This window comes from Gadus morhua, chromosome 3 (genome assembly GCF_902167405.1).
Source record: "Gadus morhua chromosome 3, gadMor3.0, whole genome shotgun sequence".
Classification (NCBI taxonomy): Eukaryota; Metazoa; Chordata; class Actinopteri; order Gadiformes; family Gadidae; genus Gadus; species Gadus morhua.
Window position 1 is genome coordinate 29,156,190 of NC_044050.1, and position 27,616 is coordinate 29,183,805.

The 27,616-nt window shown below is 53.3% G+C and overlaps 5 protein-coding genes and 1 non-coding gene across 7 annotated transcripts; 5 read left to right on the forward strand and 1 right to left on the reverse strand.

Moving 5' to 3' along the window:
• Positions 1-25: 25 nt before the first annotated feature.
• Positions 26-131, forward strand: LOC115541144 (U6 spliceosomal RNA). Its single transcript, XR_003976283.1, has one exon. It is a non-coding gene; the product is annotated as a U6 spliceosomal RNA (small nuclear RNA).
• A 3,577-nt stretch (positions 132-3,708) lies between these two features.
• Positions 3,709-5,392, forward strand: LOC115539813 (atherin-like). Of its 2 annotated transcripts, XM_030350633.1 has the most exons (3): positions 4,245-4,617; positions 4,699-4,800; positions 4,912-5,392. In XM_030350633.1, exons 1-3 carry the CDS (start codon positions 4,263-4,265, stop codon positions 4,920-4,922), a joined length of 468 nt encoding a protein of 155 aa, XP_030206493.1. In that variant the 5' UTR covers positions 4,245-4,262; the 3' UTR covers positions 4,923-5,392. The 2 variants fall into 2 exon arrangements, with proteins under 2 accessions (XP_030206492.1, XP_030206493.1); XM_030350632.1 differs by having other exon boundaries at positions 3,709-4,617; positions 4,699-5,392.
• A 3,061-nt stretch (positions 5,393-8,453) lies between these two features.
• Positions 8,454-13,200, reverse strand: LOC115539777 (uncharacterized). Its single transcript, XM_030350566.1, has 8 exons — positions 12,446-13,200; positions 12,050-12,374; positions 11,026-11,827; positions 10,706-10,915; positions 10,302-10,612; positions 9,944-10,203; positions 9,599-9,850; positions 8,454-9,505 (listed from the first exon to the last, which is right to left on the reverse strand). Exons 1-8 carry the CDS (start codon positions 12,664-12,666, stop codon positions 8,704-8,706), a joined length of 3,183 nt encoding a protein of 1,060 aa, XP_030206426.1. The 5' UTR covers positions 12,667-13,200; the 3' UTR covers positions 8,454-8,703.
• Positions 13,201-19,129: 5,929 nt separating this feature from the next.
• LOC115539805 (uncharacterized) lies at positions 19,130-20,538 on the forward strand. The gene is made up of 3 exons (XM_030350619.1): positions 19,130-19,854; positions 19,939-20,252; positions 20,350-20,538. Exons 1-3 carry the CDS (start codon positions 19,310-19,312, stop codon positions 20,520-20,522), a joined length of 1,032 nt encoding a protein of 343 aa, XP_030206479.1. The 5' UTR covers positions 19,130-19,309; the 3' UTR covers positions 20,523-20,538.
• Positions 20,539-20,762: 224 nt separating this feature from the next.
• Positions 20,763-22,714, forward strand: LOC115539794 (uncharacterized). Its single transcript, XM_030350600.1, has 4 exons — positions 20,763-21,242; positions 21,371-21,810; positions 21,882-22,206; positions 22,326-22,714. The coding sequence occupies exons 1-4, from the start codon at positions 20,787-20,789 to the stop codon at positions 22,617-22,619; spliced, it is 1,515 nt and encodes a 504-aa protein (XP_030206460.1). The 5' UTR covers positions 20,763-20,786; the 3' UTR covers positions 22,620-22,714.
• LOC115540816 (uncharacterized) lies at positions 22,619-26,928 on the forward strand. Its single transcript, XM_030352393.1, has 6 exons — positions 22,619-23,135; positions 23,246-23,455; positions 23,549-23,859; positions 23,958-24,217; positions 24,311-24,562; positions 24,656-26,928. Exons 1-6 carry the CDS (start codon positions 22,619-22,621, stop codon positions 25,092-25,094), a joined length of 1,989 nt encoding a protein of 662 aa, XP_030208253.1. The 3' UTR covers positions 25,095-26,928.
• Positions 26,929-27,616: the final 688 nt, after the last annotated feature.

Below are 27,616 nucleotides of genomic sequence, written 5' to 3' on the forward strand. Positions count from 1 at the left end.
TATAACTCAGGATTAGGCAGTATTTGTGTTACTTCGGTATCACATATACTAAAATTGGAACGATACAGAGAAGATTAGCATGGCCCCTGCGCAAGGATGACACGCAAATTCGTGAAGCGTTCTATCTTTTAAGTTTTATTTCATATCGCAGCTCTTATTATTTAATGTTTACTTTTGGTTTTGGGTGAAACACCGACCTCTAGTGGCGGAGTGTGTCGCTACAGCGGTGAAACCCCGCCCCCTAGTGGCGAAGTGTTCCGTTACAGCGCTCCTCCGCTGTCCTGGACCACCGTTCACCAGGAGAATTTACGCCCGGAGGAGCTGAGCTAATCTTTCGGAATTACTCAAATGGCCCATTTTTTCAGTAACTTTTTCCAGTCTGTAAAAACCAAAGATAAAACGATTAAATGAGTAATAATTATAACAGTAATAACAATGTTAATGTTGGCTAGAAGTCACAGTTACGCTGAGTTAAGTTACGCTGCCCAATCCAAATCACCCAACTCCTGAATCGCCATCAGCCCAGCATAACACAAGAACAAGCTGTGACTTATTTGTTGCATTCAAATGCCACCAATGCTTGAGATGCAATATGTGTTAATTGTGTTATTAAAAGTGAGTTGTAAGAGTGGCATTGCATTGGACTTAAGTCTTGTCTTGTGGTCTTATGGCCTATGTGAAAGCATTTTGTAGCAGGAGAATGAGCAAAAGCAAGAACTAGCTACCTCTATTGCACTTTGTTACTATTATTAGAATCCTCTATTGTTCATGAGAGTTTGAAGGTTTACATAACATTACTTTATAGTATATACTTTGGAGTTAAGATTTGTTTGGTTTATGTTACAATTGTTTATGTATGTTTATCAAGTTAATTTGTGATTCTAAGGCTTAACTGTTTGATTTATAATAACTTCATAATTTATGTTGAATCAAAGCCAACGTTTATACCTTCATCAGGGCCCTGGACATGAATACTGTCTGGGTTGAAAACCCACTTTTTGCACATTTTCATACATCACAAGGCATCCTATAGAATAACATTATTCAGTCATCAGGCCATCCTCTGTGTCACCTGTATTGTTACCTATGTTTGCTTTACTAATTTAGGTGCCATCTTGTGGTTAAATAAAAACACACCAAAGCAAAGAACAAACCAAAAAAATCTAATTCCAGTATCTCCAACAAATTAGATCTAAGCTAAATAATAACATAAACTAAGCATGTAAAGAACAACAAATATTTCTGTTTTTTTCCTTACAAGCTTAATTTATCCTTTGCTTACAGATACACTTTTTAATAAGGTCTATCTTAAAGCATTTTGGTTTGTTCTGTTGCCTGGATTGCTGTGTTTTATGTAACCACAAGATGGCGCCTCAATTAGTAAAGCAAACACAGGTAACAATACAGGTGACACAGATGATGAGCTGATTAATGTTATTATATAGGATGAGTTAAGAGCAGTTGAATTTTGCTACTCTAATTTAACTTGATGAGGACTTTAATCCACTAAGGAAATGGCTCTTAGAAAATGTGTACCCTATTCTGAACATAATTACTGATTAAAAATAGACATGTTAAAATAACCAGATATACTTGAGGACTGTGATAGGTGGAAATGGAATTTAAAAAATGACTTTAAAAAAAAGAAGTCATTTCACCAGCATAGACACCTTTTATTTGACAGTTATGAGACAGGAAATCATGGGAGAGAGAGGGGATGCAACATGCACCAAAGGACCGGGATTCGAACCGCAGTTGGCTGCGTACGGGTATGTATTAAACTTCGCTATGCCATGGCCACCCCACACTAGCTTTGTGTCCCATCTTGGCCACCCCAGTAAAAATGTCCTGGATACGCCACTGATTTGGGGGAAGCTCAATGTGCGACTGGCTCGGAGTGGCTGTAACTCTGCACCACGGCTGAATTTCGGGAACGTCTTTGAATACTGTTAGTTGCCCACTAATACCTATATTAAAGAATACATAAAATAGCATGTCATGGGACCTTTAACTAGAACTAACTTTGTTCTCGTTTGAGAAGGTCATAAAACTCATTATAGAGATTTTATCGTATAAAAACATTCATTTGGGGTAGTTCATCCGTGTGTGGAATTAAAAGTTCCACGGCCTAACCCATCACTGCAGATCATCTCCTCACTGCGGAGGAGGGGATATGTGTGTTCCTGTTGTGACCGACAGAAGACGTGTTGCACAACATCACACGGCGCTCCGAACCAGCATTAGATGTTCCTGAACAAGGCGCGTGATGGTTTTCTTTTGTGCTGCGGAATCAAACCAGCCGTTGCTGTATTTATTAATGGATGTGTTTATCATCTAGTAGCCAAGTGCTTCTCTCTGGGGTTCATCAGGAGACAGATCAGAGAAGGTGTTGAGGCTTGAGGAGACACGCCCGCTGAATCACAGCAGCCCCCACTGAGCGAGAGGAGTCCTTTGGGTATTGAGTGTCGGACTGGAAGGTGTTAAAGGGATGCTTCACCCATTCAGAACCGGTGTTCTATCATTATAACTAACATAATAACGAACGGTTCTCGTCTTCATTTCCGATCGAAAACGGCCGGTCAAAGGGGTTGGTATGACGGGGATTCGATCCGACGCTTTGGGCTTCTCCATCGTCGTTCACTGATTGGTGGGGCTGGGGCGTAAACATTTTTTTCTTTATAGACAGCGATGCGGTGGGTTTTTGCCGCTTTTTCTGTCGGATGAATAAAGAGAAGAATGGGTATCTGTCCAGCGATGCTCTCTGTTTCTCAGCCAATCAGCAACCTGCATCAACCCAAGAATCTTCAACCCAAGTTTCGCCCGCCCAATCAGCAACCTGCAATCAGCAACCTGCATATCCCATTGAAACGGATTGCGCGGCGATTAGCATTCCAACCAAGAATCAACCCAAGAATCCTCAACGTAAGAACCTTCCACGTGTGACATCAGCCATTATCTCAGTCTGCATTCGATGGATAAGGTAGGTCATGCTGAACCTAGCTGGTAAATCGTGAAAAATGCATTAAAATGATAGAGGACGACTCGGTTATATGCTATAGACCATAGTGTGTATGTGATATAAAGGCTGTGACGAATTTCGAATTATAAATATGTTAAAATTAATGTTGAAATTACGGAGAGTCGCGATTCCCATTGAAACGGATGGCGCGGCGGTTAGCATTCACAACGAGTGCTGGTAAATCGTGAAAAATGCATTAAAATGTGAGAGGACGACTCGGTTAAATGCTGTAGAACATAGTGTGTATGTGGTATAAAGGCTGGGACGAATTTCGAATTATAAATATGTTAAAATTAATGTTGAAATTACGGAGAGTCGTGATTCCCATTGAAACGGATTGCGCGGCAGTTAGCCTTGAAAACGAGTACTGGTAAATCGTGAAAAATGCGTTAAAATGTTAGAGGACGAGTCGGTTATATGCTATAGACCATAGTGTGTATGTGGTATGAAGGCTGGGACGAATTTCGGATTATAAATATGTTAAAATTAATGTTGAAATTACGGAGAGTCGCGATTCCCATTGAAACGCATTGCGCGGCGATTAGCATTCCAACCTTTCAAACCATCTGTTATCTTTCCTGTAAGCATCCATGAACATCAAAGTCACTTTAATGGAGTAAACTGTAATGCTCGTTTAATGCAATGCTCGTTTAATGCTGTGTCGTGTCATTTGTTGTCATTGTAGATGTCTTTTGCAAATTTGAGGATGACGCCGTCGCATCAGTTGGTCCTGCAGGCCTCTGATGCGGCGGCGGCCTTCACCGCCGCCAGGGCCCAGAAGCCGGAGGAGGTGGAGAAGGAGGCCCGAGCCCGCGTCGTCTCCGGGGGCGGTGACCCCGGGAACCCCATGCTGGTGCTGGGCTGCCACAGCATCCAGCTTGGGAAGTACTGGGGTCAGACCTTCAGATGGCTCCTGGAGAACGACGCGGGCTACGCCTGCCACGTGGTCGCCAGTCACCAGCGGGAGAGGGAGACGAGTGCCTCGGACAGCCCGCTCATGGCCAACAAGGACAGCCTCGCCCGCTACTCCTGCGCCCACCCCGCTTTTGCGGAGCACCTCAAGTTCCGCCGGGCGCAGGAGGAGGCCCGGGCTCGCGCCACTCTGCCCGGGCGGGGGGGCGAGGCGCTTGTTGGCATCGGGCTGTTCAAGGAGGACACCCTGAAGGACCTGTACGACTCCAAGGAGAAGGAGCGTCACAAGTAAGCGGTGAAGGGCAGTGGACTGTTGACACGGTGCTGTGACATGTTGCTATGCGTGTCAACTCTTGGATTGTTGTCTTGCAGCTACGTCAAGTGGCTACGGCGGAAGACCCCGCAGCCTGGGAGCTCCATGGACGTCGCCAAAAAGTACATTCTGGGCCGAGACAAGGAGCGGTCGGCGGAGGCGGCTGCTACACCCCCTCCGCCCGGCAGCAGCAGCACCAGCAGCGGCCTCAGCACCACCACCAGGAAGGCCGCTGCTTCCACCGTGCTGCCGCCCCGCAAGCCGACCGCTCCCAATTTCTCGGCCCTTTTGCGCGGGCGTCCGATGGGCCCAGGGGAGCTGCAGGCCCGGATCAGGAGACTGATGACCCCACCAGCACGGCCTGCAGCTCCAGGTAGGTAGCTCTTTCTTTCTCTTTCACACAACAGAGGTTGAGTGTATACGATTTACTAACCGTTGCCCCCCCCCCCAATAGCGGTGTCTTCCGTCAGAGACCAGCGCCCCTCGGTTCCGCCGCCCCCCACCCCAGAGGTGACGGACGAGGAGCTGGTCCGGACGGTCACTGACGGAGAAATGGGTAACTGGCACCACACCGGACGCGTCGCACTGTAACATTTGCCTTGGATATCTATTCTTGAGTCAGTGTGTTTGCATTAACTGCAACTTTTTCATTTGCCGGTCGCTAAAGCTGATGCTTGAAGGACAAAGGTAGGTTTATCAGGTGATGTAGCCGTCTTTGTTGGTGGTAGACGCGCCGTCCTCACTCACGTGTTGGTAATGTGGATTTGATTAAACTCCCCATGTAGCACACCTCGCCATGTAGCACACCTCTTAACAGTCGCCTTGTAGCACACCTCTTAACGGTCACCTTGTAGCACACCTCTTAACGGTCGCCTTGTAGCACACCTCTTAACGGTCGCCTTGTAGCACTAAACCATTTTATCTAATCAACGGCATGCTGCACGTCATGAATGCTCAGACTCACTTAGTCTCGCTTGCCCGTGTGTTGCCCCGTCACTCTCATTGTGCTGATGACGTTTGGTTGTGCGTGACCGTGTCTGAAGCTGGCGTACAGGTCCTTCAGGCCCTCCCGCTCCCGCTGGAGACGCCTCCGTCTCCGCCTCCCCCGGCACCGTCCTCCACCCCTCCACCACCACCACCACCACCACCTCCACCACCACCACCACCACCACAGGTTGCGGCTGCTCCACCGACGGTCGGGCTTCCAGCTCGGGCTCCGGCGCAGACCAGGGTGGAGCCTTGTGGCGTCTCCGTGGAGGAGACGCCGTGCGGGGAGGCCACCCTGGCGCCGGGGCCCAAGACGAAGAGGAGGAAGACGACGACGACGAAGGGCGGCGTGGAGCAGCCGGCAACGCCCGCTCCTGCTCGGGCTGAGGTACAGACACACGCCCGTCGTACTCACAGACACACGACTCGGTGGAGACGACCATCAGACTGCGTACGTAGCAGCGACTCGGGCTCCTCACGGTGTGTTTGTTTGTGTTGTCTTCATCCTCCTCACAGACCCGGTTGGCTGAGGGCTGGCGGACAGCCCTCAGCGGGGAGGAGCAGGAGCTGAACAGTAGGACCCTCTCGCTGGGGTGCGTTGGATGCTTTGGACAGTGACACGCTTGAACTACACGCTCTCGATGGTGTACATGTGACTAAAACACTGTCGCCACCCGCTCTCAGGTTCACCCGGACGCAGCGAGAGAAGGAGAGGGCTGTGTTGACTCCAGGCGTTGCAGCAGACGGAGGACGACCACCGGCGGCGGCCGCGGCGACAGCGCCGGGCCCGGCCTCAGCGGCGGCGGTGGATCGTCCGGCGGCAGCAGCGACGTCAGCGGTGCCTCAAGGCCGGGCGACGCCAGCGGCAGCGAGGGGGGCGGCGGCGGCGGCCCCGGCTGTGGCAGCACCGGGGCCCGCTCTGCCGGCGCCCAGACGGCTACTGGCGCCTCGACAGCCCGCCCCCTCGGCTGCTTACCCGGCCTTCCCGCCGACGGCTGCTGCCGCAGCTGCAACTGGACCTTTAAGAGCAGCACAGCCTCTTCTTGTGGACCTCTTACTGCCCCGGCAGAGTGTGTGGGTGCTCCCCGTCCCCGTCCTGACGCTCCCTCGGACACTGCCGGCTCCACACGTCCTCCCTCCGCCGCTGGCCGCCGCACAGCACGCCGGCCCTGAGCTGCCTGTACCCCTGCCCGCCGCGCAGCACGCCGGCCCTGAGCTACCTGTACCCCTCAAAACGGCATACCTGAGGAAGCTGAGCGCCAAGCGGCGGGCGGAGGCACCGCCGGGCACAACATACTCCTCCCGGGCCGGCGTGCCACAGGTGCAGAAGTGCAGTAAATGCGGCCAGCCGAGGCGGAGGGAGACCGGACACTCCCGCCACGGCGGAGAATTCTTCTGCTCCGTTGCGGCGGGTCAGAGTGTGGAGGACTGGCTGAGGGAGAAGAAGGAGCGGGACCAGGGTGGAGCCCCGCACTGATGCACACTCTTGCCGGGGATGGTGGTGTGCATAGTTCTCTTTTGTATATAGTTGTTTTTCTGTTGTGTATATAGTTATTTTGCAGTGTTAGTGTATATAGTTGTTTGCTGTAAATAGTTTTCATTTTGCAGGGTTAGTGTGTATAGTTCTTTGTTTTGTTGGATAGCTTCTAAGTTAGTGCATACACACTGCCATATTTATTTTTATATATACATAATATATACTGTATATGAATGAATAAAAAAATAAGTATTCTCTTTCTACGGTACATGCTTGTCCCTTGTTTGTTTTTCTTCTTTAGCAAAAAGTCCACAAGAATAATAATGAATGGTTTGTTCATTTCAATGAAGTCATAACACTTGCAGCAAATGGATTATAAAAATATATCATTGAAAGCAATAAGTTGACGACAATAACAAATGGCATTATTCTAATATAATTATGATCACAAGAATATTAAATGGTTTGTTCATTTCAATGAAGTCATAACACTGACAGCAAATGGATTACAAAAATATATCCTTGAAAGCAATACGTTGACAATGGCATTATTGTAATTTATTACAGGGGTCTTTTCAACGTTCCGTTCACTTGCATGGGCACTTCACAACTTCCGGCGGTCAATTATTTTTTGATAATTCATTGGCAACGGATGGTAAGTTGACAATAACAAATGTCATTATTGTAATATAATGCTAACATAATAACGAACGGTTCTCGTCTTCATTTCCGATCGAGAACGGACGGTCTAAGAGGTTGGTATAACGGGGATTCGATCCAACGCTTTGGGCTTCTCCGTCGTTCACTTTTTGGTGGTGCGTAAACATTTTTTTTCTTTGTCGACAGCTATGGGGTGGGTTTACTCCAATAGTATCCAGCTGCAGCCCCGGAGAACAACACCCTGGCGTGACAGAACACCCTGGCGTGACGGAAGTACTGTGGCTGGACGGAAATTACCTCCGATATTTTCTATAGACAAATAAACGTATTTATCGGCTGAAGTTAACTCCTTCTATTTTTTCCTATTTTAAAAATAAAAAACCTTTTCTAAGCTATAAAAATGGTTACTAACGTGTCGAAATATTTTTTTATTTCTTTGTTACGTTAATTCAAGCGATAAATACGTTAATTTGTCTATAGAAAATAATCGGAGGTAACTTCCGTCCAGCCATAGTACTTCCGTCACGCCAGGGTGTTCTGTCACGCCAGGGTGTTGTTCTCCAGGGTTGCACCTGGACCCTACTCCTTTATTCATCCAAGAGAAAGAGCGGAAAAACCCACCACACAGCTGTCGAAAAAGAAAAAAGATGTTTACGCCCCACCAATCAGCGAACGACGGAGAAGCCCAAAGCGTCGGATCGAATCCCCGTCATACCAACCTCTTCGACCGTCCGTTCTCGATCGGAATTGAAGACGAGAACCGTTCGTTATTATGTTGGCATTAATAAACAATAATGACATTTGTTATTGTCAACTTATTGCTTTCAATGATATATTTTTGTGCTCTCAATTTGCTGCCAGTGTTATGACTTCATTGAAATGAACAAACCATTTATTATTCATGTGATCATTCATAATTATATTTAAATAATGCCTTTTGTTATTATCGTCAACTTATTGCTTTCAATGATATATTTTTATAATCCATTTGCTGCAAGTGTTATGACTTCAGTGAAATGAACAAACCATTAATTATTATTGTGGACTTTTTGCTAAAGAAGAAAAACAAACAAGGGACAAGCATGTACCGTAGAAAGAGAATACTTATTTTTTTATTCATTCATTCAAATACAGTATATATAATATATATATATATATATATAAATAAATAAATATGGCAGTGTGTATGCACTAACTGAGAAGCTATCCAACAAAACAAAGAACTATACACACTAACCCTGCAAAATGAAAACTATATACAGCAAACAACTATATACACTAACACTGCAAAATAACTATATACACAACAGAAAAACAACTATATACAAAAGAGAACTATGCACACCACCATCCCCGGCAAGAGTGTGCATCAGTGCGGGCTCCACCCTGGTCCCGCTCCTTCTTCTCCCTCAGCCAGTCCTCCACACTCTGACCCGCTGCGACGGAGCAGAAGAATTCTCCGCCGTGGCGGGAGTGTCCGGTCTCCCTCCGCCTCGGCTGGCCGCATTTACTGCACTTATGCGCCTGTGGCACGCCGGCCCGGTGAGAGAGGGGCGTGCCCGCCTCCGCCCGCCGCTTGGCGGTCAGCCTCCTCCGTTCTACCGTTTTGAGGGCTACCGGCAGCTCAGGGCCGGCGGGCTGTGCGGCGGCCAGCGGCGGAGGGAGGACGTGTGGAGCCGGCAGTATCCGAGGGAGCGCCAGGACGGGGATGGGGAGCACCCACACACTCTGCCGGGGCAGTAAGAGGTCCACAAGGAGAGGCTGTGCTGCTCTTAAAGGTCCAGTTGCAGCTGCGGCAGCAGCCGTCAGCGGGAAGGCCGGGTAAGCAGCCGAGGGGGCGGGCTGTCGAGGCGCCAGTAGCCGTCTGTGCACCACTGGCGCCGGCAGAGCGGGCCCCGGTGCTGCCACAGCCGGTGCTGCTGCCGGGGCCACCGCCGCCCCCCTCGCTGCCGCTGCCGTCGCCCGGCCTTGAGGCACCGCCGACGTCGCCGTTGCTGCTGCCGCCGGACGATCCACCGCCGCTGCTGAGGCCGGGCCCGGCGCTGTCGCCGCGGCCGCCGCCGGTGGTCGTCCTCCGTCTGCTGCAACGCCTGGAGTCAGCACAGCCCTCTCCTTCTCTCGCTGCGTCCGGGTAAACCTGAGAGCGGGTGGCGACATAGTGTTTTAGTTACAGTTACACCATCGAGAGCGTGTGGTTCAAGCGTGTCACTGCCCAAAGCATCCAACGCACCACAGCGAGAGGGTCCTAGCGTTCAGCTCAAAGAGCTGAACGGGCGCCCGAGCCATCAACCTCTGGTGTCCCAGCACAAGCTCCCGGATGTGGCGGTAACGAAGCAGTGCGCTGTCCCACCGTGTACCCCGGGCGCCGCCTTGCACACGGGTGCCCGTAGGGTACAGGTTGCAGAGCTGGACGCACACTGCTTCTACCAGCCGGCTTGTGCTGGGACTGCTGGCGGGTCCAGAGGTCTGTCCGACCAGGCAGCTGCGGACGAGGGACAAAAACAACGACAGACGTTACGTAAAGCGGCTTGCGTGTACGTCGGGGAAATGTACGACCGAAGCTTAGCCTCCTCACCGTCGCAGGCTCTCCACACCAGGGATACTGGTGCGGCCTGGCTTCGCTGCCATGAATCGACCCCCCCGAGCTGCCCCGTCCGTGTAGCGGGGAGGGTAAACTACTCGGGCCCTGTCGAACGGGGACAGGGCCTCGTAGAGCCCGATGAGCTCGTCTACCCTCCCCTCGGACAGGGCCTGTTCGTGGCGCAGCCCCACTAAGGCCGTGGCCAAGCGGACCACGGCCAGGTACCCCGGCTGGTCGTCTGGTCCTCGGTAGTCCTGCGAACACAAGCGGATACAGAAAACAACAAGTCAGACGGACGCCACAGAGCGCTGCGTTTGATCGAGCCAGTGAGTCGCACCGCTGTCGCACTCACCTCAGCGGTCTGCTGAGGCTCTGGTGAGGACCGGCCGGGGGAGCGGGGCGCGGGCTCGGGGGGATCGGTCGGACGGGATGGCTCGGGCGCGGGTGCGTCAGCTGGTTGCCCTGACCGCGGGTCCGTCCGAGGAGCGGTGAACTCGCCAGGCACGTGGAGTGTGAGGTCCTCCAACTCATGCCGGCCTTCGGCGAGCTCGTCGTCCTCCTCGGTAGGCGGTGGACCCGCGTCCGGAACGTCAGGGTCCAAGCTGACGTCCTGCAGCACTCTGCCCGTCTGGGAGTACAGGTACTCGATGCCGATGAGTTCCCCTGAAGCACAACGGCATCGTCACTCAATCTGGTACAAACATCGTTCTGCGCGGACACGTGTAAGCGTGGTGACGCCGGCTCAAACGTTCTTACCCGTGTACTCCCTGGGCTTGGTGTAGTCCCTGACCAAACTCGAGCCAAGCACCCGTTGGCTGAGCTGGTCAAGGGAGTGCTGCAGGGGGCCACTGTAGGTGCGGAGCAGCGGACGACCCTCCTGTGCCGCGGACGCCGCCCTGTCCTCGTTCCATCTCACCAACCCCTCCAGGAGAAAAGCCTGGAAGTGCCAAGGGTTGGCACTTTCTCCTGAGGAGGAACACAGACGCGTTTAGCGGTTTAGTCAGCACGCACAACGTGAACGACAACGAGGGCGGCGGCAGTGAAAGATAGACACGACGGTGAAACCCGTGGTTTACCTGGAATGAAGCGGTTGAGGTGGAGATGGAACGACTCCAGGGACGTGGAGCCGCGCGCACAACGGTACGTCGGCAGGCTGATCCCCCCCTTGGTCAGCCTGCCTGTCTCCGTGTACAGCTCCACGCCCGGCGGGTCCTGGATGCACTCGAGGTGCCGTCGCTGCTCCGCACGGATTGCCTGGATGCGGTCTCGGTCCAGCAGGGGAATCCCCATGGTGTCTCGCCCGTTGGCACCGCCGAAGGTTTGCAGGAGGTCATCAATCAGCCGCTCGGTCGCCGCAGCTCCACGCGTGCGGCGACGGCAATGGAGAGCCATCTCCCTGCGGCTGACGTGCCTCCACACTCCGGCTTCGGACGAGAAGGTCATCCCCTGCGCCTCTAGCGTCCTCCTCTTGGCGTTGAGCAACCGGGCTGTGTCCTCTGGGTCCCACAGGAAGATACTGGCGGACAGCTGCTGCAGGAAGGGCTTGTAGAGCTGGTGGCTCTCGGTTGTGACACCTGACGCGTAGCGTCGCATCAGGTGCCAAATGTCCAACCGGACCACCAGCTTGTCCCACTCCTGGAACGCAGCAGCTGCCTTGGACCCCCCGTGGGACGAACAGCAGTCCCGGTCGACGTAGAGGACGCGAGGCTGCGCTACCCCAGCGTCCCGGTACCGCCGCATTAACCCCGCGGCCATGGGCAACAGGCCACCCCCCTCGGTGGCCGTGAGCACGGACATTAGCACCTGCCCGTGCTCGTTGCCCACGTTGGTCGCCCAGGCTGCGGTATGGGCGGCGGCACCGGCGAGCTTCCGGGTCACCTGTTTGAAGGCGAGGCGACAGACACAGACACAGACACAGACACAGACACAGACACAGACACAGACACAGACACAGACACAGACACAGACACACACACACACACACACACACACACACACACACACACACACACGTCAATAAGGCTGCACGCACGTCGCAAGTCAATAGGGCTGCACGCACGTCGCAAGAGAGTAACGCTCGTGCTCCGACACCACATTCACCTTCTTGGTCGAATCCATCTTCAAGATGGATCCGAAGACTGAGGTGACCCGGGCCTTCACGTCCTCCAGGCGAGACAGGATGTCGTGGCAGTACACCACCAACAGCCAGCCGTACTGCGGCACGTCTGGCGATGGTTTCGGCGGTGGGGTGCACTGGCGCACGACACCCGTCGACGTGAAGGGCTCCATGACGCTGAGGTAGTGTATGGACCGCCGCATCCAGGCCTCTGTGTGTGCCTCACAGAGTTTTTTTTGCAGCTGCGTGGCGCTGTTCCCCCGAGTACGCTCACGCAGCTGGATGATGACCCGCCGGTCGCAGGCAAGCCTACAGGGGAGCGCACGTGTTACAGAAGAGCCACACGCAGACACACCGACAGTTTTCAGACAGCTGCTTACTTGTAGGTGAGGATCGCCGGGAAGAGGGCGCGATGCCCCTCTCCCAGCTGCCTCACGACCTCCTGCGACCAGGCGGCTACCTTCCTCCGACACCGACGGCACTCCAGGTACTCGGTGGCCATCAAGTACCAGCCGTCGATGTCCAAGACCTTCCGGATGGTCTTGTACATCCCACACTTGGTGAGATGTTTCTGGCAGCATGTCGGCCGGGGACCCCACATGTGCAGGGGCGCCCAGAGGAACAACCGACACGCGAAGAAGGCAGCCGCCGAGGCGGGTGGCTGAGTATAGTTCAGCCGGGGCTGGGGGGGGTCCCACCACAGCTTGAGGTCCGTGGTTAGCTTGAGGGACCCCCCGCTGGTCTGCTGGAACAGCGCCCGGCCGATCCACTCCTGCTCTGCCCCGGTGAGGGCTGTCCGCCAGCCCTCAGGCAACCGGGTCTGTGAGGAGGATGAAGACAACACAGACAAACACACCGTGAGGAGGGCGAGTCGCTGCTGCGTACGCAGTCTGACGGTCGTCTCCACCGAGTCGTGTGTCTGTGAGTACGACGGGCGTGTGTCTGTACCTCAGCCCGAGCAGGAGCGGGCGTTGCCGGCTGCTCCACGTCGCCCGTCGTCGTCGTCTTCCTCCTCTTCTTCTTCGGCTCCGGCGCCAGGGTGGCCTCCCCGCACGGCGTCTCCTCCACGGAGACGCCACGAGGCTCCACCCTGGTCTGCGCCGGAGCCCGAGCAGGAAGCCCGACCGTCGGTGGAGCAGCCGCAACTTGTGGTGGTGGTGGTGGTGGTGGTGGTGGTGGTGGTGGTGGTGGTGGGGTGGAGGACGGTGCCGGGGGAGGTGGAGTCGGAGGCGTCACCAGCGGGAGCGGGAGGGCCTGAAGGACCTGTACGCCAGCTTCAGACACGGTCACGCACAACCAAATGGCATCAGCACAATGAGAGTGACGGGGCAACACACGGGCAAGCGAGACTAAGTGAGTCTGAGCATTCATGACGTGCAGCATGCTGTTGATTAGATAAAATGGTTTAGTGCTACAAGGCGACTGTTAGTTACAAGGCGAGGTTTGCTAGACTGGGAGTTTAATCAAATCCACATTACCACCACGTGAGAGAGGACGGCGCGTCTACCACCTACAAAGACGGCTACATCACCTGATAAACCTACCTTTATCCTTCAGGCATCAGCTTTAGCGACCAGCAAATTAAAAAGTTACAGTTAATACAAACATACTGACTCAAGAATAGATATCCAAGGCCAATGTTACAGTGCGACACGTCCGGTGTGGTGCCAGTTACCCATTTCTACATCAGTGACCATCCGGACCAGCTCCTCGTCCGTCACCTCTGTGGTGGGGGGCGGCGGAACCGAGGGGCGCTGGTCTCTGACGGAAGACACCGCTATGGGGGGGGGGGGGCAACGGTCAGTAAATCGTATACACTCAACCTCTGTTGTGTGTAACAGAAAGAAAGAGCTACCGACCTGGAGCTGCAGGCCGTGCTGGTGGGCTCATCAGTCTCCTGATCTGGGCCTGCAGCTCCCTGGGGCCCATCGGACGCCCGCGCACAAGGGCCGAGAAATTGGGAGCGGTCGGCTTGCGGGGCGGCAGCACGGTTGAAGCAGCGGCCTGGCTGGTGGTGGTGCTGGGGCCGCTGCTGGTGCTGCTGCTGGCGGGCGGAGGGGGTGTAGCAGCCGCCTCCGCCGACCGCTCCTTGTCTCGGCCCAAGAAGTACTGAATGGCGGCGTCCATGGAGCTCCCAGGCTGCGGTGTCTTCCGTCGTAGCCACTTGACGTATCTGCAAGACAATGATCGAAAATCAAAAAATATAAACATGTCACAGCACCGTCTCCACTGCCCTTCACCACAATATGACTTACTCCTGACGGTCCTTGTCCTTGGATTCGTACAGGTCCTTCAGGGTGTCCTCCTTGAACAGCCCGAAGCCAACAAGCGCCTCGCCCCCCCGCCCGGGCAGAGTGGCGCGAGCCCGGGCCTCCTCCTGCGCCCGGCGGAACTTGAGGTGCTCCGCAAAAGCGGGGTGGGCGCAGGAGTAGCGGGCGAGGCTGTCCTTGTTGGCCATGAGCGGGCTGTCCGAGGCACTAGTCTCCCGCTCCCGCTGGTGACTGTCGACCAGGTGACAGGCGTAGCCCGCGTCGTTCTCCAGGAGCCATCGGAAGGTCTGACCCTGGTACTTCCCCAGCTGGATGCTGTGGCAGCCCAGCACCAGCATGGGGTTCCCAGGGTCACCACCCTCGGAGACGACGCGGGCACGGGCCTCCTTCTCCACCTCCCCCGGCTTCTTGGCCCTGGCGGGAGCCTGGGTCCCGCGTGGCCCCATGGCGGCGGTGAAGGCCGCCGCCGCATCAGAGGCCCGCAGGACCAACTGATGCGACGCGGTAATCCTCAAATTTGCAAAAGACATCTACAATGACAACAAATGACACGACACAGCATTAAACGAGCATTGCATTAAACGTGCATTACAGTTTACTACCTTAAAGTGACTTTTATGTTCATGGATGCTTACAGGAAAGATAACAGAAGGTTTGAAAGGTTGGAATGCTTATCGCCGCGCCACCAGTTTCAATGGGAATCGCGACTCACCGTAATTTCAACATTAATTTTAACATATTTATAATTCGAAATTCGTCCCAGCATTTATACCACATACACACTAGGGTCTATAGCATATAACCGAGTCTTCCTCTAACATTTTAACGCATTTTTCACGATTTACCAGTACTCGTTTTCAAGGCTAACTCCCGCGCAATCCGTTTCAATGGCAATCGCGACTCTCCGTAATTTCAACATTAATTTTAACATATTTATAATTCGAAATTCGTCCCAGCATTTATACCACATACACAATAGGGTCTATAGCATATAACCGAGTCGTCCTCTAACATTTTAACGCATTTTTCACGGTTTACCAGCTCTCGTTTTCAAGGCTAATCGCCACATCCTACCTTATCACCGACTGCAGAGATAATGGCTGACACACGTGGAAGGTTTTCCTTAAGTTCATGCTGATGCGTGTTGCTGATTGGGCGGGGCGCCCCTTTAGCTGAGGTCCCTTAAGTCGATGCGCTGTTGCTGATTGGGCGGGCGAAAGTTGGGGAAAAGTTAAGGGGAAGATTTGTGGCTGCCGATTGGCTGAGAAACAGAGAGCATCGCTGGGCAGATAGCGCAAGGATGACACGCAAATTCGTGAAGCGTTCTATCTTTTAAGTTTTATTTCATATCGCAGCTCTTATTATTTAATGTTTAGTTTTGGTTTTGGGTGAAACACCGACCTCTAGTGGCGGAGTGTGTCGCTACAGCGGTGAAACCCCGCCCCCTAGTGGCGAAGTGTTCCGTTACAGCGCTCCTCCGCTGTCCTGGACCACCGTTCACCAGGAGAATTTACGCCCGGAGGAGCTGAGCTAATCTTTCGGAATTACTCAAATGGCCCATTTTTTCAGTAACTTTTTCCAGTCTGTAAAAACCAAAGATAAAACGATTAAATGAGTAATAATTATAACAGTAATAACAATGTTAATGTTGGCTAGAAGTCACAGTTACGCTGAGTTAAGTTACGCTGCCCAATCCAAATCACCCAACTCCTGAATCGCCATCAGCCCAGCATAACACAAGAACAAGCTGTGACTTATTTGTTGCATTCAAATGCCACAAATGCTTGAGATGCAATATGTGTTAATTGTGTTATTAAAAGTGAGTTGTAAGAGTGGTAGTTATGTAAAAATAAACCTTTGTAGATCCTATAAATAGACATAATTAGGCACATTGTTGACACCTCCTTTCTTTTTGACATTTTAATGGAGTCAAAGCTGTTATTTAAGGGGTTACAAGTTATATTTGGTCTGGTGGCATTGCATTGGACTTTAAGTCTTGTCTTGTGGTCTTATGGCCTATGTGAAAGCATTTTGTAGCAGGAGAATGAGCAAAAGCAAGAACTAGCTACCTCTATTGCACTTTGTTACTATTATTAGAAGCCTCTATTGTTCATGAGAGTTTGAAGGTTTACATAACATTACTTTATAGTATATACTTTGGAGTTAAGATTTGTTTGGTTTATGTTACAATTGTTTATGTATGTTTATCAAGTTAATTTGTGATTCTAAGGCTTAACTGTTTGATTTAAATAAACTTCATAATTTATGCTGAATCAAAGCCAACGTTTATACCTTCATCAGGGCCCTGGACATGAATACTGTCTGGGTTGAAAACCCACTTTTTGCACATTTTCATACATCACAAGGCATCCTATAGAATAACATTATTCAGTCATCAGGCCATCCTCTGTGTCACCTGTATTGTTACCTATGTTTGCTTTACTAATTTAGGTGCCATCTTGTGGTTAAATAAAAACACACCAAAGCAAAGAACAAACCAAAAAAATCTAATTCCAGTATCTCCAACAAATTAGATCTAAGCTAAATAATAACATAAACTAAGCATGTAAAGAACAACAAATATTTCTGTTTTTTTCCTTACAAGCTTAATTTATCCTTTGCTTACAGATACACTTTTTTAATAAGGTCCATCTTAAAGCATTTTGGTTTGTTCTGTTGCCTGGATTGCTGTGTTTTATGTAACCACAAGATGGCGCCTCAATTAGTAAAGCAAACACAGGTAACAATACAGGTGACACAGATGATGAGCTGATTAATGTTATTATATAGGATGAGTTAAGAGCAGTTGAATTTTGCTACTCTAATTTAACTTGATGAGGACTTTAATCCACTATAAGGAAATGGCTCTTAGAAAATGTGTACCCTATTCTGAACATAATTACTGATTAAAAATAGACATGTTAAAATAACCAGATATACTTGAGGACTGTGATAGGTGGAAATGGAATTTAAAAAATGACTTTAAAAAAAAAAGTCATTTCACCAGCATAGACACCTTTATTTGACAGTTATGAGACAGGAAATCATGGGAGAGAGAGGGGATGCAACATGCACCAAAGGACCGGGATTCGAACCGCAGTTGGCTGCGTACGTGTATGTATTAAACTTCGCTATGCCATGGCCACCCCACACTAGCTTTGTGTCCCATCTTGGCCACCCCAGTAAAAATGTCCTGGATACGCCACTGATTTGGGGGAAGCTCAATGTGCGACTGGCTCGGAGTGGCTGTAACTCTGCACCACGGCTGAATTTCGGGAACGTCTTTGAATACTGTTAGTTGCCCACTAATACCTATATTAAAGAATACATAAAATAGCATGTCATGGGACCTTTAACTAGAACTAACTTTGTTCTCGTTTGAGAAGGTCATAGAACTCATTATAGAGATTTTATCGTATAAAAACATTCATTTGGGGTAGTTCATCCGTGTGTGGAATTAAAAGTTCTACGGCCTAACCCATCACTGCAGATCATCTCCTCACTGCGGATGAGGGGATATGTGTGTTCCTGTTGTGACCGACAGAAGACGTGTTGCACAACATCACACGGAGCTCCGAACCAGCATTAGATGTTCCTGAACAAGGCGCGTGATGGTTTTCTTTTGTGCTGCGGAATCAAACCAGCCGTTGCTGTATTTATTAACGGATGTTTTTATCATCTAGTAGCCAAGTGCTTTTCTCTGGGGTTCATCTGAGGAGACAGATCAGAGAAGGTGTTGAGGCTTGAGGAGACACGCCCGCTGAATCACAGCAGCCCCCACTGCAGTAGGGCCGATTGAGTGTCGGACTGGAAGGTGTTAAAGGGATGCTTCACCCATTCAGAACCGGTGTTCTATCATTATAACTAACATAATAACGAACGGTTCTCGTCTTCATTTCCGATCGAGAACGGCCGGTCAAAGGGGTTGGTATGACGGGGATTCGATCCGACGCTTTATAATAAGAGCTGTGATATGAAATAAAACTTAAAAGATAGAACGCTTCACGAATTTGCGTGTCATCCTTGCGCTATCTGTCCAGCGATGCTCTCTGTTTCTCAGCCAATCAGCAACCCCGCATCAACTCCAGAGACCTCAACTCCAGAGACGCCCCGATGAATCAGCAACCCCGCATCAACTCCAGAGACCTCAACTCCAGAGACGCCCCGCCCAATCAGCAACCCGCATCAGTATCAACTCCAGTAAAACTTTCCACGTGTGTCAGCCATTATCTCTGCATTCGAGGATAAGGTAGGATGTGGCGATTAGCCTTGAAAACGAGAGCTGGTAAACCGTGAAAAATGCGTTAAAATGTTAGAGGACGACTCGGTTATATGCTATAGACCCTAGTGTGTATGTGGTATAAAGGCTGGGACGAATTTCGAATTATATGTTAAAATTAATGTTGAAATTACGGAGAGTCGCGATTCCCATTGAAACGGATTGCGCGGGAGTTAGCCTTGAAAACGAGTACTGGTAAATCGTGAAAAATGCGTTAAAATGTTAGAGGACGACTCGGTTATATGCTATAGACCATAGTGTGTATGTGGTATAAAGGCTGGGACGAATTTCGAATTATAAATATGTTAAAATTAATGTTGAAATTACGGAGAGTCGCGATTCCCATTGAAACGGATTGCGCGGCGGTTAGCATTCACAACGAGTGCTCGTATATCGTGAAAAATGCATTAAAATGCGATCAGACGACTCGGTTATATGCTATATACCATAGAGTGTATGTGGTATAAAGGCTGGGACGAATTTCAAATTATAAATATGTTAAAATTAATGTTGAAATTACGGAGAGTCGCGATTCCCATTGAAACGGATTGCGCGCATTCCAACCTGTCAAACCATCTGTTATCTTTCCTGTAAGCATCCATGAACATAAAAGTCACTTTAAGGGAGTAAACTGTAATGCTCGTTTAATGCAATGCTCGTTTAATGCTGTGTCATGTTATTTGTTGTCATTGTAGATGTCTTTTGCAAATTTAAAAATGACGCCGTCGCATCAGTTGGTCCTGCGGGCCTCTGATTCGGCGGCAGCCTTCACCGCCGCCACGGGGCCACGCGGGACCCAGGCTCCCGCCAGGGCCAAGAAGCCGGGGGAGGTGGAGAAGGAGGCCCGAGCCCGCGTCGTCTCCGAGGGTGGTGACCCTGGGAACCCCATGCTGGTGCTGGACTGCCACAGCATCCAGCTGGGGAAGTACCGGGGTCAGACCTTCAGATGGCTCCTGGAGAACGACGCGGGCTACGCCTGTCACCTGGTCGACAGTCACCAGCAGGAGCGGGAGACGAGTGCCTCGGACAGCCCGCTCATGGCCAACAAGGACAGCCTCGCCCGCTACTCCTGCGCCCACCCCGCTTTTGCGGAGCACCTCCAGTTCCGCCGGGCGCAGGAGGAGGCCCGGGCTCGCGCCACTCTGCCCGGGCGGGGAGGCGAGGCGCTTGTTGGCATCGGGCTGTTCAAGGAGGACACCCTGAAGGACCTGTACGACTCCAAGGACAAGGAGCGTCAGACGTAAGTCATATTGTGGTGAAGGGCAGTGGAGACGGTGCTGTGACATGTTTATGTGCGTGTTGATTTTCGATCATTGTCTTGCAGCTACGTCAAGTGGCTACGGCGGAAGACCCCGCAGCCTGGGAGCGCCATGGACGTCGCCATAAAGTACATTCTGGGCCGAGACAAGGAGCGGTCGGCGGAGGCGGCTGCTACACCCCCTCCGCCCGCCAGCAGCAGCACCAGCAGCGGCCTCAGCACCTCCACCAGCAAGGCCGCTGCTTCCACCGTGCTGCCGCCCCGCAAGCCGACCGCTCCCAATTTCTCGGCCCTTGTGCGCGGGCGTCCGATGGGCCCAGGGGAGCTGCAGGCCCGGATCAGGAGACTGATGACCCCACCAGCACGGGCTGCAGCTCCAGGTAGGTACCTCTTTCTTTCTCTTTCACACAACAGAGGTTGAGTGTATACGATTTACTAACCGTTGCCCCCCCCCCCCCCCCCCCCCCCCCCCCATAGCGGTGTCTTCCGTCAGAGACCAGCGCCCCTCGGTTCCGCCGCCCCCCACCACAGAGGTGATGGACGAGGAGCTGGTCCAGACGGTCACTGACGTGGAAATGGGTAGCTGGCACCACATGCATACATACACACCACAACTGATATCTATTCTTGAGTCAGTGTGTTTGCATTAACTGTAACTTTTTCATTTGCCGGTCGCTAAAGCTGATGCCTGAAGGACAAAGGTAGGTTTATCAGGTGATGTAGCCGTCTTTGTTGGTGGTAGACGCGCCGTCCTCACTCACGTAGTGGTAATGTGGATTTGATTAAACTCCCAGTCTAGCAAACCTCGCCTTGTAACTAACATTCGCCTTGTAGCACACCTCTTAACGGTCGCCTTGTAGCACACCTCTTAACAGTCGCCTTGTAGCACTAAACCATTTTATCTAATCAACGGCATGCTGCACGTCATGAATGCTCAGACTCACTTAGTCTCGCCTGCCTGTGTGTTGCCCCGTCACTCTCATTGTGCTGATGCCATTTGGTTGTGCGTGACCGTGTCTGAAGCTGGCGTACAGGTCCTTCAGGCCCTCCCGCTCCCGCTGGAGACGCCTCCGTCTCCGCCTCCTCCGGCACCGTCCTCCACCCCTCCCCCACCACCACCACCTCCACCACCACCATCCCCACCACCACCACCTCCACCACCACCACCACCACCACAGGTTGCGGCCGCTCCGCCGACGGTCGGGCTTCCTGCTCGGGCTCCGGCGCAGACCAGGGTGGAGCCTCGTGGCGTCTCCGTGGAGGAGACGCCGTGCGGGGAGGCCACCCTGGCACCGGAGCCGAAGAAGAGGAGGAAGATGACGACGGGCGACGCGGAGCAGTCGGCAACGCCCGCTCCTGCTCGGGCTGAGGTACAGACACGCGCCCGTCGTACTCACAGACGCACGACTCGGTGGAGACGACCGTCGGACTGCGTACGTAGCAGCGACTCGTCCTCCTCACGGTGTGTTTGTCTGTGTTGTCTTCATCCTCCTCACAGACCCGGTTGCCTGAGGGCTGGCGGACAGCCCTCACCGGGGAAGAGCAGGAGTGGATCGGCCGGGCGCTGTTTCAGCAGACCAGCGGGGGGTCCCTCAAGCTCACCACGGACCTCAAGCTGTGTTGGGACCCCCCCCAGCCCCGGCTGAACTATTCTCAGCCACCCGCCTCGGCGGCTACCTTCTTCGCGTGTCGGTTGTTCCTCTGGGCGCCCCTGCACATGTGGGGTCCCCGGCCGACATGCTGCGAGAAGCATCTCACCAAGTGTGGGATGTACAAGACCATCCGGAAGGTCTTGGACATCGACGGCTGGTACTTGATGGCCACCGAGTACCTGGAGTGCCGTCGGTGTCGGAGGAAGGTAGCTGCCTGGTCGCAGGAGGTCGTGAGGCAGCTGGGAGAGGGGCATCGCGCCCTCTTCCCGGCGATCCTCACCTACAAGTAAGTAGCTGTCTGAAAACTGTCGGTGTGTCTGTGTGTGGCTCTTCTGTAACACGTGCGCTCCCCTGTAGGCTTGCCTGCGACCGGCGGGTCATCATCCAGCTGCGTGAGCGTACTCGGGGGAACAGCGCCACGCAGCTGCAAAAGAAACTCTGTGAGGCACACACAGAGGCCTGGATGCGGCGGTCCATACACTACCTCAGCGTCATGGAGCCCTTCACGTCGACGGGTGTCGTGCGCCAGTGCACCCCACCGCCGAAACCATCGCCAGACGTGCCGCAGTACGGCTGGCTGTTGGTGTTGTACTGCCACGACATCCTGTCTCGCCTGGAGGACGTGAAGGCCCGGGTCACCTCAGTCTTCGGATCCATCCTAAAGATGGATTCGACCAAGAAGGTGAATGTGGTGTCGGAGCACGAGCGTTACACTCTTGCGACGTGCGTGCAGCCTTATTGACTTGTGTGTTTGTGTGTGTCTGTGTCTGTGTCTGTGTCTGTCGCCTCGCCTTCAAACAGGTGACCCGGAAGCTCGCCGGTGCCGCCGCCCATACCGCAGCCTGGGCGACCAACGTGGGCAACGAGCACGGGCAGGTGCTAATGTCCGTGCTCACGGCCACCGAGGGGGGTGGCCTGTTGCCCATGGCTGCGGGGTTAATGAGGCGGTACCGGGACGCTGGGGTAGCGCAGCCTCGCGTCCTCTATGTCGACCGGGACTGCTGTTCGTCCCACGGGGGGTCTAAGGCAGCTGCTGCGTTCCAGGAGCGGACCTCCAGGACAAGCTGGTGGTCCGGTTGGACATTTGGCACCTGATGCGACGCTACGCATCAGGTGTCACAACCGAGAGCCACCAGCTGTACAAGCCCTTCCTGCAGCAGCTGTCTGCCAGTATCTTCCTGTGGGACCCAGAGGACACAGCCCGGTTGCTCAACGCCAAGAGGAGGACGCTAGAGGCGCAGGGGATGACCTTCTCGTCCGACGCCGGAGTGTGGAGGCACGTCAGCCGCAGAGAGATGGCTCTCCATTGCCGTCGCCGCACGCGTGGAGCTGCGGCGACCGAGCGGCTGATCGATGACCTCCTGCAAACCTTCGGCGGTGCCAACGGGCGAGACACCATGGGGATTCCCCTGCTGGACCGAGACCGCATCCAGGCAATCCGTGCGGAGCAGCGACGGCACCTCGAGTGCATCCAGGACCCGCCGGGCGTGGAGCTGTACACGGAGACAGGCAGGCTGACCAAGGGGGGGATCAGCCTGCCGACGTACCGTTGTGCGCGCGGCTCCACGTCCCTGGAGTCGTTCCATCTCCACCTCAACCGCTTCATTCCAGGTAAACCACGGGTTTCACCGTCGTGTCTATCTTTCACTGCCGCCGCCCTCGTTGTCGTTCACGTTGTGAGTGCTGACTAAACCGCTAAACGCGTCTGTGTTCCTCCTCAGGAGAAAGTGCCAACCCTTGGCACTTCCAGGCTTTTCTCCTGGAGGGGTTGATGAGATGGAACGAGGACAGGGCGGCGTCCGCGGCCCAGGAGGGTCGTCCGCTGCTCCGCACCTCCAGTGGCCCCCTGCAGCACTCCCTTGACCAGCTCAGCCAACGGGTGCTTGGCTCGAGTTTGGTCAGGGATTACACCAAGCCCAGGGAGTACACGGGTAAGAACGTTTGAGCCGCCGTCACCACGCTTACACGTGTCCGCGCCGAGCGATGTTTGTACCAGATTGAGTGACGATGCCGTTGTGCTTCAGGGGAACTCATCGGCATCGAGTACCTGTACTCCCAGACGGGCAGAGTGCTGCAGGACGTCAGCTTGGACCCTGACGTTCCGGACGCGGGTCCACCGCCTACCGAGGAGGACGACGAGCTCGCCGAAGGCCGGCATGAGTTGGAGGACCTCACACTCCACGTGCCTGGCGAGTTCACCGCTCCTCGGACGGACCCGCGGTCAGGGCAACCAGCTGACGCACCCGCGCCTGAGCCATCCCGTCCGACCGATCCCCCCGAGCCCGCGCCCCACTCCCCCGGCCGGTCCTCACCAGAGCCTCAGCAGGCCGCTGAGGTGAGTGCGACAGCGGTGCGACTCACTGGCTCGATCAAACGCAGCGCTCTGTGGCGTCCGTCTGACTTGTTGTTTTCTGTATCCGCTTGTGTTCGCAGGACTACCGAGGACCAGACGACCAGCCGGGGTACCTGGCCGTGGTCCGCTTGGCCACGGCCTTAGTGGGGCTGCGCCACGAACAGGCCCTGTCCGAGGGGAGGGTAGACGAGCTCATCGGGCTCTACGAGGCCCTGTCCCCGTTCGACAGGGCCCGAGTAGTTTACCCTCCCCGCTACACGGACGGGGCAGCTCGGGGGGGTCGATTCATGGCAGCGAAGCCAGGCCGCACCAGTATCCCTGGTGTGGAGAGCCTGCGACGGTGAGGAGGCTAAGCTTTGGTCGTACATTTCCCCGACGTACACGCAGGCCGCTTTACGTAACGTCTGTCGTTGTTTTTGTCCCTCGTCCGCAGCTGCCTGGTCGGACAGACCTCTGGACCCGCCAGCAGTCCCAGCACAAGCCGGCTGGTAGAAGCAGTGTGCGTCCAGCTCTGCAACCTGTACCCCACGGGCACCCGTGTGCAAGGCGGCGCCCGGGGTACACGGTGGGACAGCGCACTGCTTCGTTACCGCCACATCCGGGAGCTTGTGCTGGGACACCAGAGGTTGATGGCTCGGGCGCCCGTTCAGCTCTTTGAGCTGAACGCTAGGACCCTCTCGCTGTGGTGCGTTGGATGCTTTGGGCAGTGACACGCTTGAACTACACGCTCTCGATGGTGTTACTGTAACTAAAACACTATGTCGCCACCCGCTCTCAGGTTTACCCGGACGCAGCGAGAGAAGGAGAGGGCTGTGCTGACTCCAGGCGTTGCAGCAGACGGAGGACGACCACCGGCGGCGGCCGCGGCGACAGCGCCGGGCCCGGCATCAGCGGCGGCGGTGGATCGTCCGGCGGCAGCAGCAACGGCGACGTCGGCGGTGCCTCAAGGCCGGGCGACGACAGCGGCAGCGAGGGGGGCGGCGGTAGCCCCGGCAGCGGCACCGGCTGTGGCAGCACCGGGGCCCGCTCTGCAGGCGCCCAGACGGCTACTGGCGCCTCGACAGCCCGCCCCCTCGGCTGCTTACCCGGCCTTGCCGCCGACGGCTGCTGCCGCAGCTGCAACTGGACCTTTAAGAGCAGCACAGCCTCTCCTTGTGGACCTCTTACTGCCCCGGCAGAGTGTGTGGGTGCTCCCCGTCCCCCCCCCCCCCTCCTGACACTCCCTCGGACACTGCCGGCTCCACACGTCCTCCCTCCGCCGCTGGCCGCCGCACAGCACGCCGGCCCTGAGCTGCCTGTAGCCCTCAAAACGGTATACCAGAGGAGGCTGAACGCCAAGCGGCGGGCGGAGGCACAGCCGGGCACAACCTACTCCTCCCGGGCCGGCGTGCCACAGGTGCAGAAGTGCAGGAAATGCGGCCAGCCGAGGCGGAGGGAGACCGGACACTCCCGCCACGGCAGAGAATTCTTCTGCTCCGTCGCGGCGGGTCAGAGTGTGGAGGACTGGCTGAGGGAGAAGAAGGAGCGGGACCAGGGTGGAGCCCCGCACTGATGCACACTCTTGCCGGGGATGGTGTTGTACATAGTTCTCTTTTGTATATAGTTGTTTTTCTGTTGTGTGTATATAGTTATTTTGCAGTGTTAGTGTATATAGTTGTCATTTTGCAGGATTAGTGTATATATAGTTCTTTGTTTTGTTGGATAGCTACTAAGTTAGTGCATACACACTGCCATATTTATTTATATATATGCATAATATATACTGTATATGAATGAATAATATCAAGGCCTGCATGAAGTTACTTAATGAGTGCGGTGAAGATATTCCACGTTTTGTTTCACATTACTTGGATGAACTGCCACCTGTCGGGTTCGGCAATATGGACGCCTCGGCTCTGCTGAGCCAAGTGGAGCAGTTGAGCCAACAAGTCTCTGGCCTGAGAAAGGCGTTGGATACTCAGGCTGATGTGAGTGAGAACTTGGGGGCAATTGTTACGGCCATGGATCGCCGATTGGCAGCGGTGGAGACGCACCGTACATCGGACTACGACCCTGGGACTGCTGGCACCGTGCGCCCTGAGGAGTCAACAACGTCTCCAGCTGTTAAGTCGCGTCTCCTGGGACTGAATAGGCCAACCGGCGAGATCGCCAGCACCTCACGCGTAGACTGGAAGGGGCTGGTGGGCTCTACTCAACAGCAGGAGCTCCTGGATGTGGAAGTCACATCACCACGATCACAACCACAGTCCCCACTGTGGAGCGCTGCTGTGAAAAAAGGTCGTAAAAAGTGGGGGTCCCTTAAAGCATATGTGCCACCGAAACCCCGCAACAAGCCAGCTCACTTTAAACGTGAGCAAAGGAATGATGGAATAATTGGAACTGGCACTGAGAGCAACATTGGAGTGGTGAAAACAAAGCTGGTGAATGTGTTTGCCACTAGGTTTTCTCCCACTCTGGATGCAGACACGCTGCGTGACTATTTAACGGAGAAGTTGGAGGCTAAAACAGTGACGTGTCGAAAGATCGAGTCGGCCCGCAGCAGGTATGGCTCTTTTCACATCACCGCTGAATGTAACAATGTTGCTGACATGTATGATCCAAAACTCTGGCCCGAGGGGACTTATGTTCGCCGCTATTATGAGGCCCGTGTACCTAAGGTTGTTGGTGAGGGGGGGAGTGAACTGTCTTGCCATGGTACACCTGTAGCTCCACACGAGAGCCGGTCTGCATTAGCTGCTGGGATATGAATGAACCTTACTATGAACATCTGTGTCGTATCTTACAATGCGCGTGGACTGCGTGTTGGCCACAGTGAAACTGATAAATCACGCCGTGTTGTTGTGGACAAACTGATGGAGAGATGTGACATTTTGTGTGTTCAGGAGACGTTCCTGGCTAAACAAGACCTGGGAGGACTAAATTCTATGCATAGGGACTTTCATGGGGCAGGTGAATCAACAACTGACTTGAGCGCTAAAGTCGTCCGGGGGAGGATCCCAGGGGGCGTGGCCACTATGTGGAATAAAAAATATGACCAGTTGGTTAATGTTATACGACTGGGAGTTGACTGGGCTATTGGACTTGAGCTGTGTTGTAATGATAAGAAAATAATTATTTTAAATGTCTATACGCCATATGAGTGCATGAAAAATGAGGATGAGTACCTCAGTAGATTGGCATTTATCATGTATTTTATTCAGGACAATCCTTCTACCTGCATATATGTTATTGGTGAAAGGAATGCTGATGTAACTGATGCCAACTCTCTATTTGGTAAACATTTGGCTCAGTTTTGTTCAGACAGTGGATTGATTTTATCAAGTAAATTACTATTGCCAAATGATAGTTATACCTATATCAGCGAGGCCTGGCACTCTACTTCGTGGCTAGATCACTGCCTTTGTACAGTGGATGCCCATGACTCCATTGCTATTATGAAGATTGAGTATGATCTGGCTACTACGGACCATATACCCTTTCACATGGTCTTGAACACCGGCAATTTACCTGTGTTGTTGCCTTTGGATAAAGGCATTGATGTAGGAAAAATAGATTGGACGAAACTGTCTAGCACAGATCTTAATAAATATGTTAGTGATACTGATGCTTTGCTGTGTAATATTCAGGTACCAAGAGATGCCTTATGGTGTCGGGATATGAACTGTAAAGATGATCAACATGGTAAACAGTTCTTTGTATGAAGCAATTGTACAGTCTCTTAAAAATTCGAGCAGGTCAC

Coding starts and splice junctions, on each gene's coding strand:
- LOC115539794 (XM_030350600.1), top strand. CDS start 20,787: ATGCTGCACGTCATGAATGCTCAGACTCACTTAGTCTCGCCTGCCTGT. Junction 21,811..21,881: donor CCGGCGATCCTCACCTACAA/GTAAGTAGCTGT, acceptor GCTCCCCTGTAG/GCTTGCCTGCGACCGGCGGG. Junction 22,207..22,325: donor AGATGGATTCGACCAAGAAG/GTGAATGTGGTG, acceptor GCCTTCAAACAG/GTGACCCGGAAGCTCGCCGG.
- LOC115539813 (XM_030350632.1), top strand. CDS start 3,726: ATGACGCCGTCGCATCAGTTGGTCCTGCAGGCCTCTGATGCGGCGGCG.
- LOC115540816 (XM_030352393.1), top strand. CDS start 22,619: ATGCGACGCTACGCATCAGGTGTCACAACCGAGAGCCACCAGCTGTAC. Junction 24,218..24,310: donor GGTGTGGAGAGCCTGCGACG/GTGAGGAGGCTA, acceptor CCTCGTCCGCAG/CTGCCTGGTCGGACAGACCT. Junction 24,563..24,655: donor GCTAGGACCCTCTCGCTGTG/GTGCGTTGGATG, acceptor ACCCGCTCTCAG/GTTTACCCGGACGCAGCGAG.
- LOC115539777 (XM_030350566.1), bottom strand. CDS start 12,666: ATGTGGGGTCCCCGGCCGACATGCTGCCAGAAACATCTCACCAAGTGT. Junction 10,916..11,025: donor CCTCAACCGCTTCATTCCAG/GTAAACCACGGG, acceptor GTTCCTCCTCAG/GAGAAAGTGCCAACCCTTGG. Junction 9,506..9,598: donor GCTAGGACCCTCTCGCTGTG/GTGCGTTGGATG, acceptor ACCCGCTCTCAG/GTTTACCCGGACGCAGCGAG.
- LOC115539805 (XM_030350619.1), top strand. CDS start 19,310: ATGTCTTTTGCAAATTTAAAAATGACGCCGTCGCATCAGTTGGTCCTG. Junction 19,855..19,938: donor AAGGACAAGGAGCGTCAGAC/GTAAGTCATATT, acceptor ATTGTCTTGCAG/CTACGTCAAGTGGCTACGGC. Junction 20,253..20,349: donor AGCACGGGCTGCAGCTCCAG/GTAGGTACCTCT, acceptor CCCCCCCCATAG/CGGTGTCTTCCGTCAGAGAC.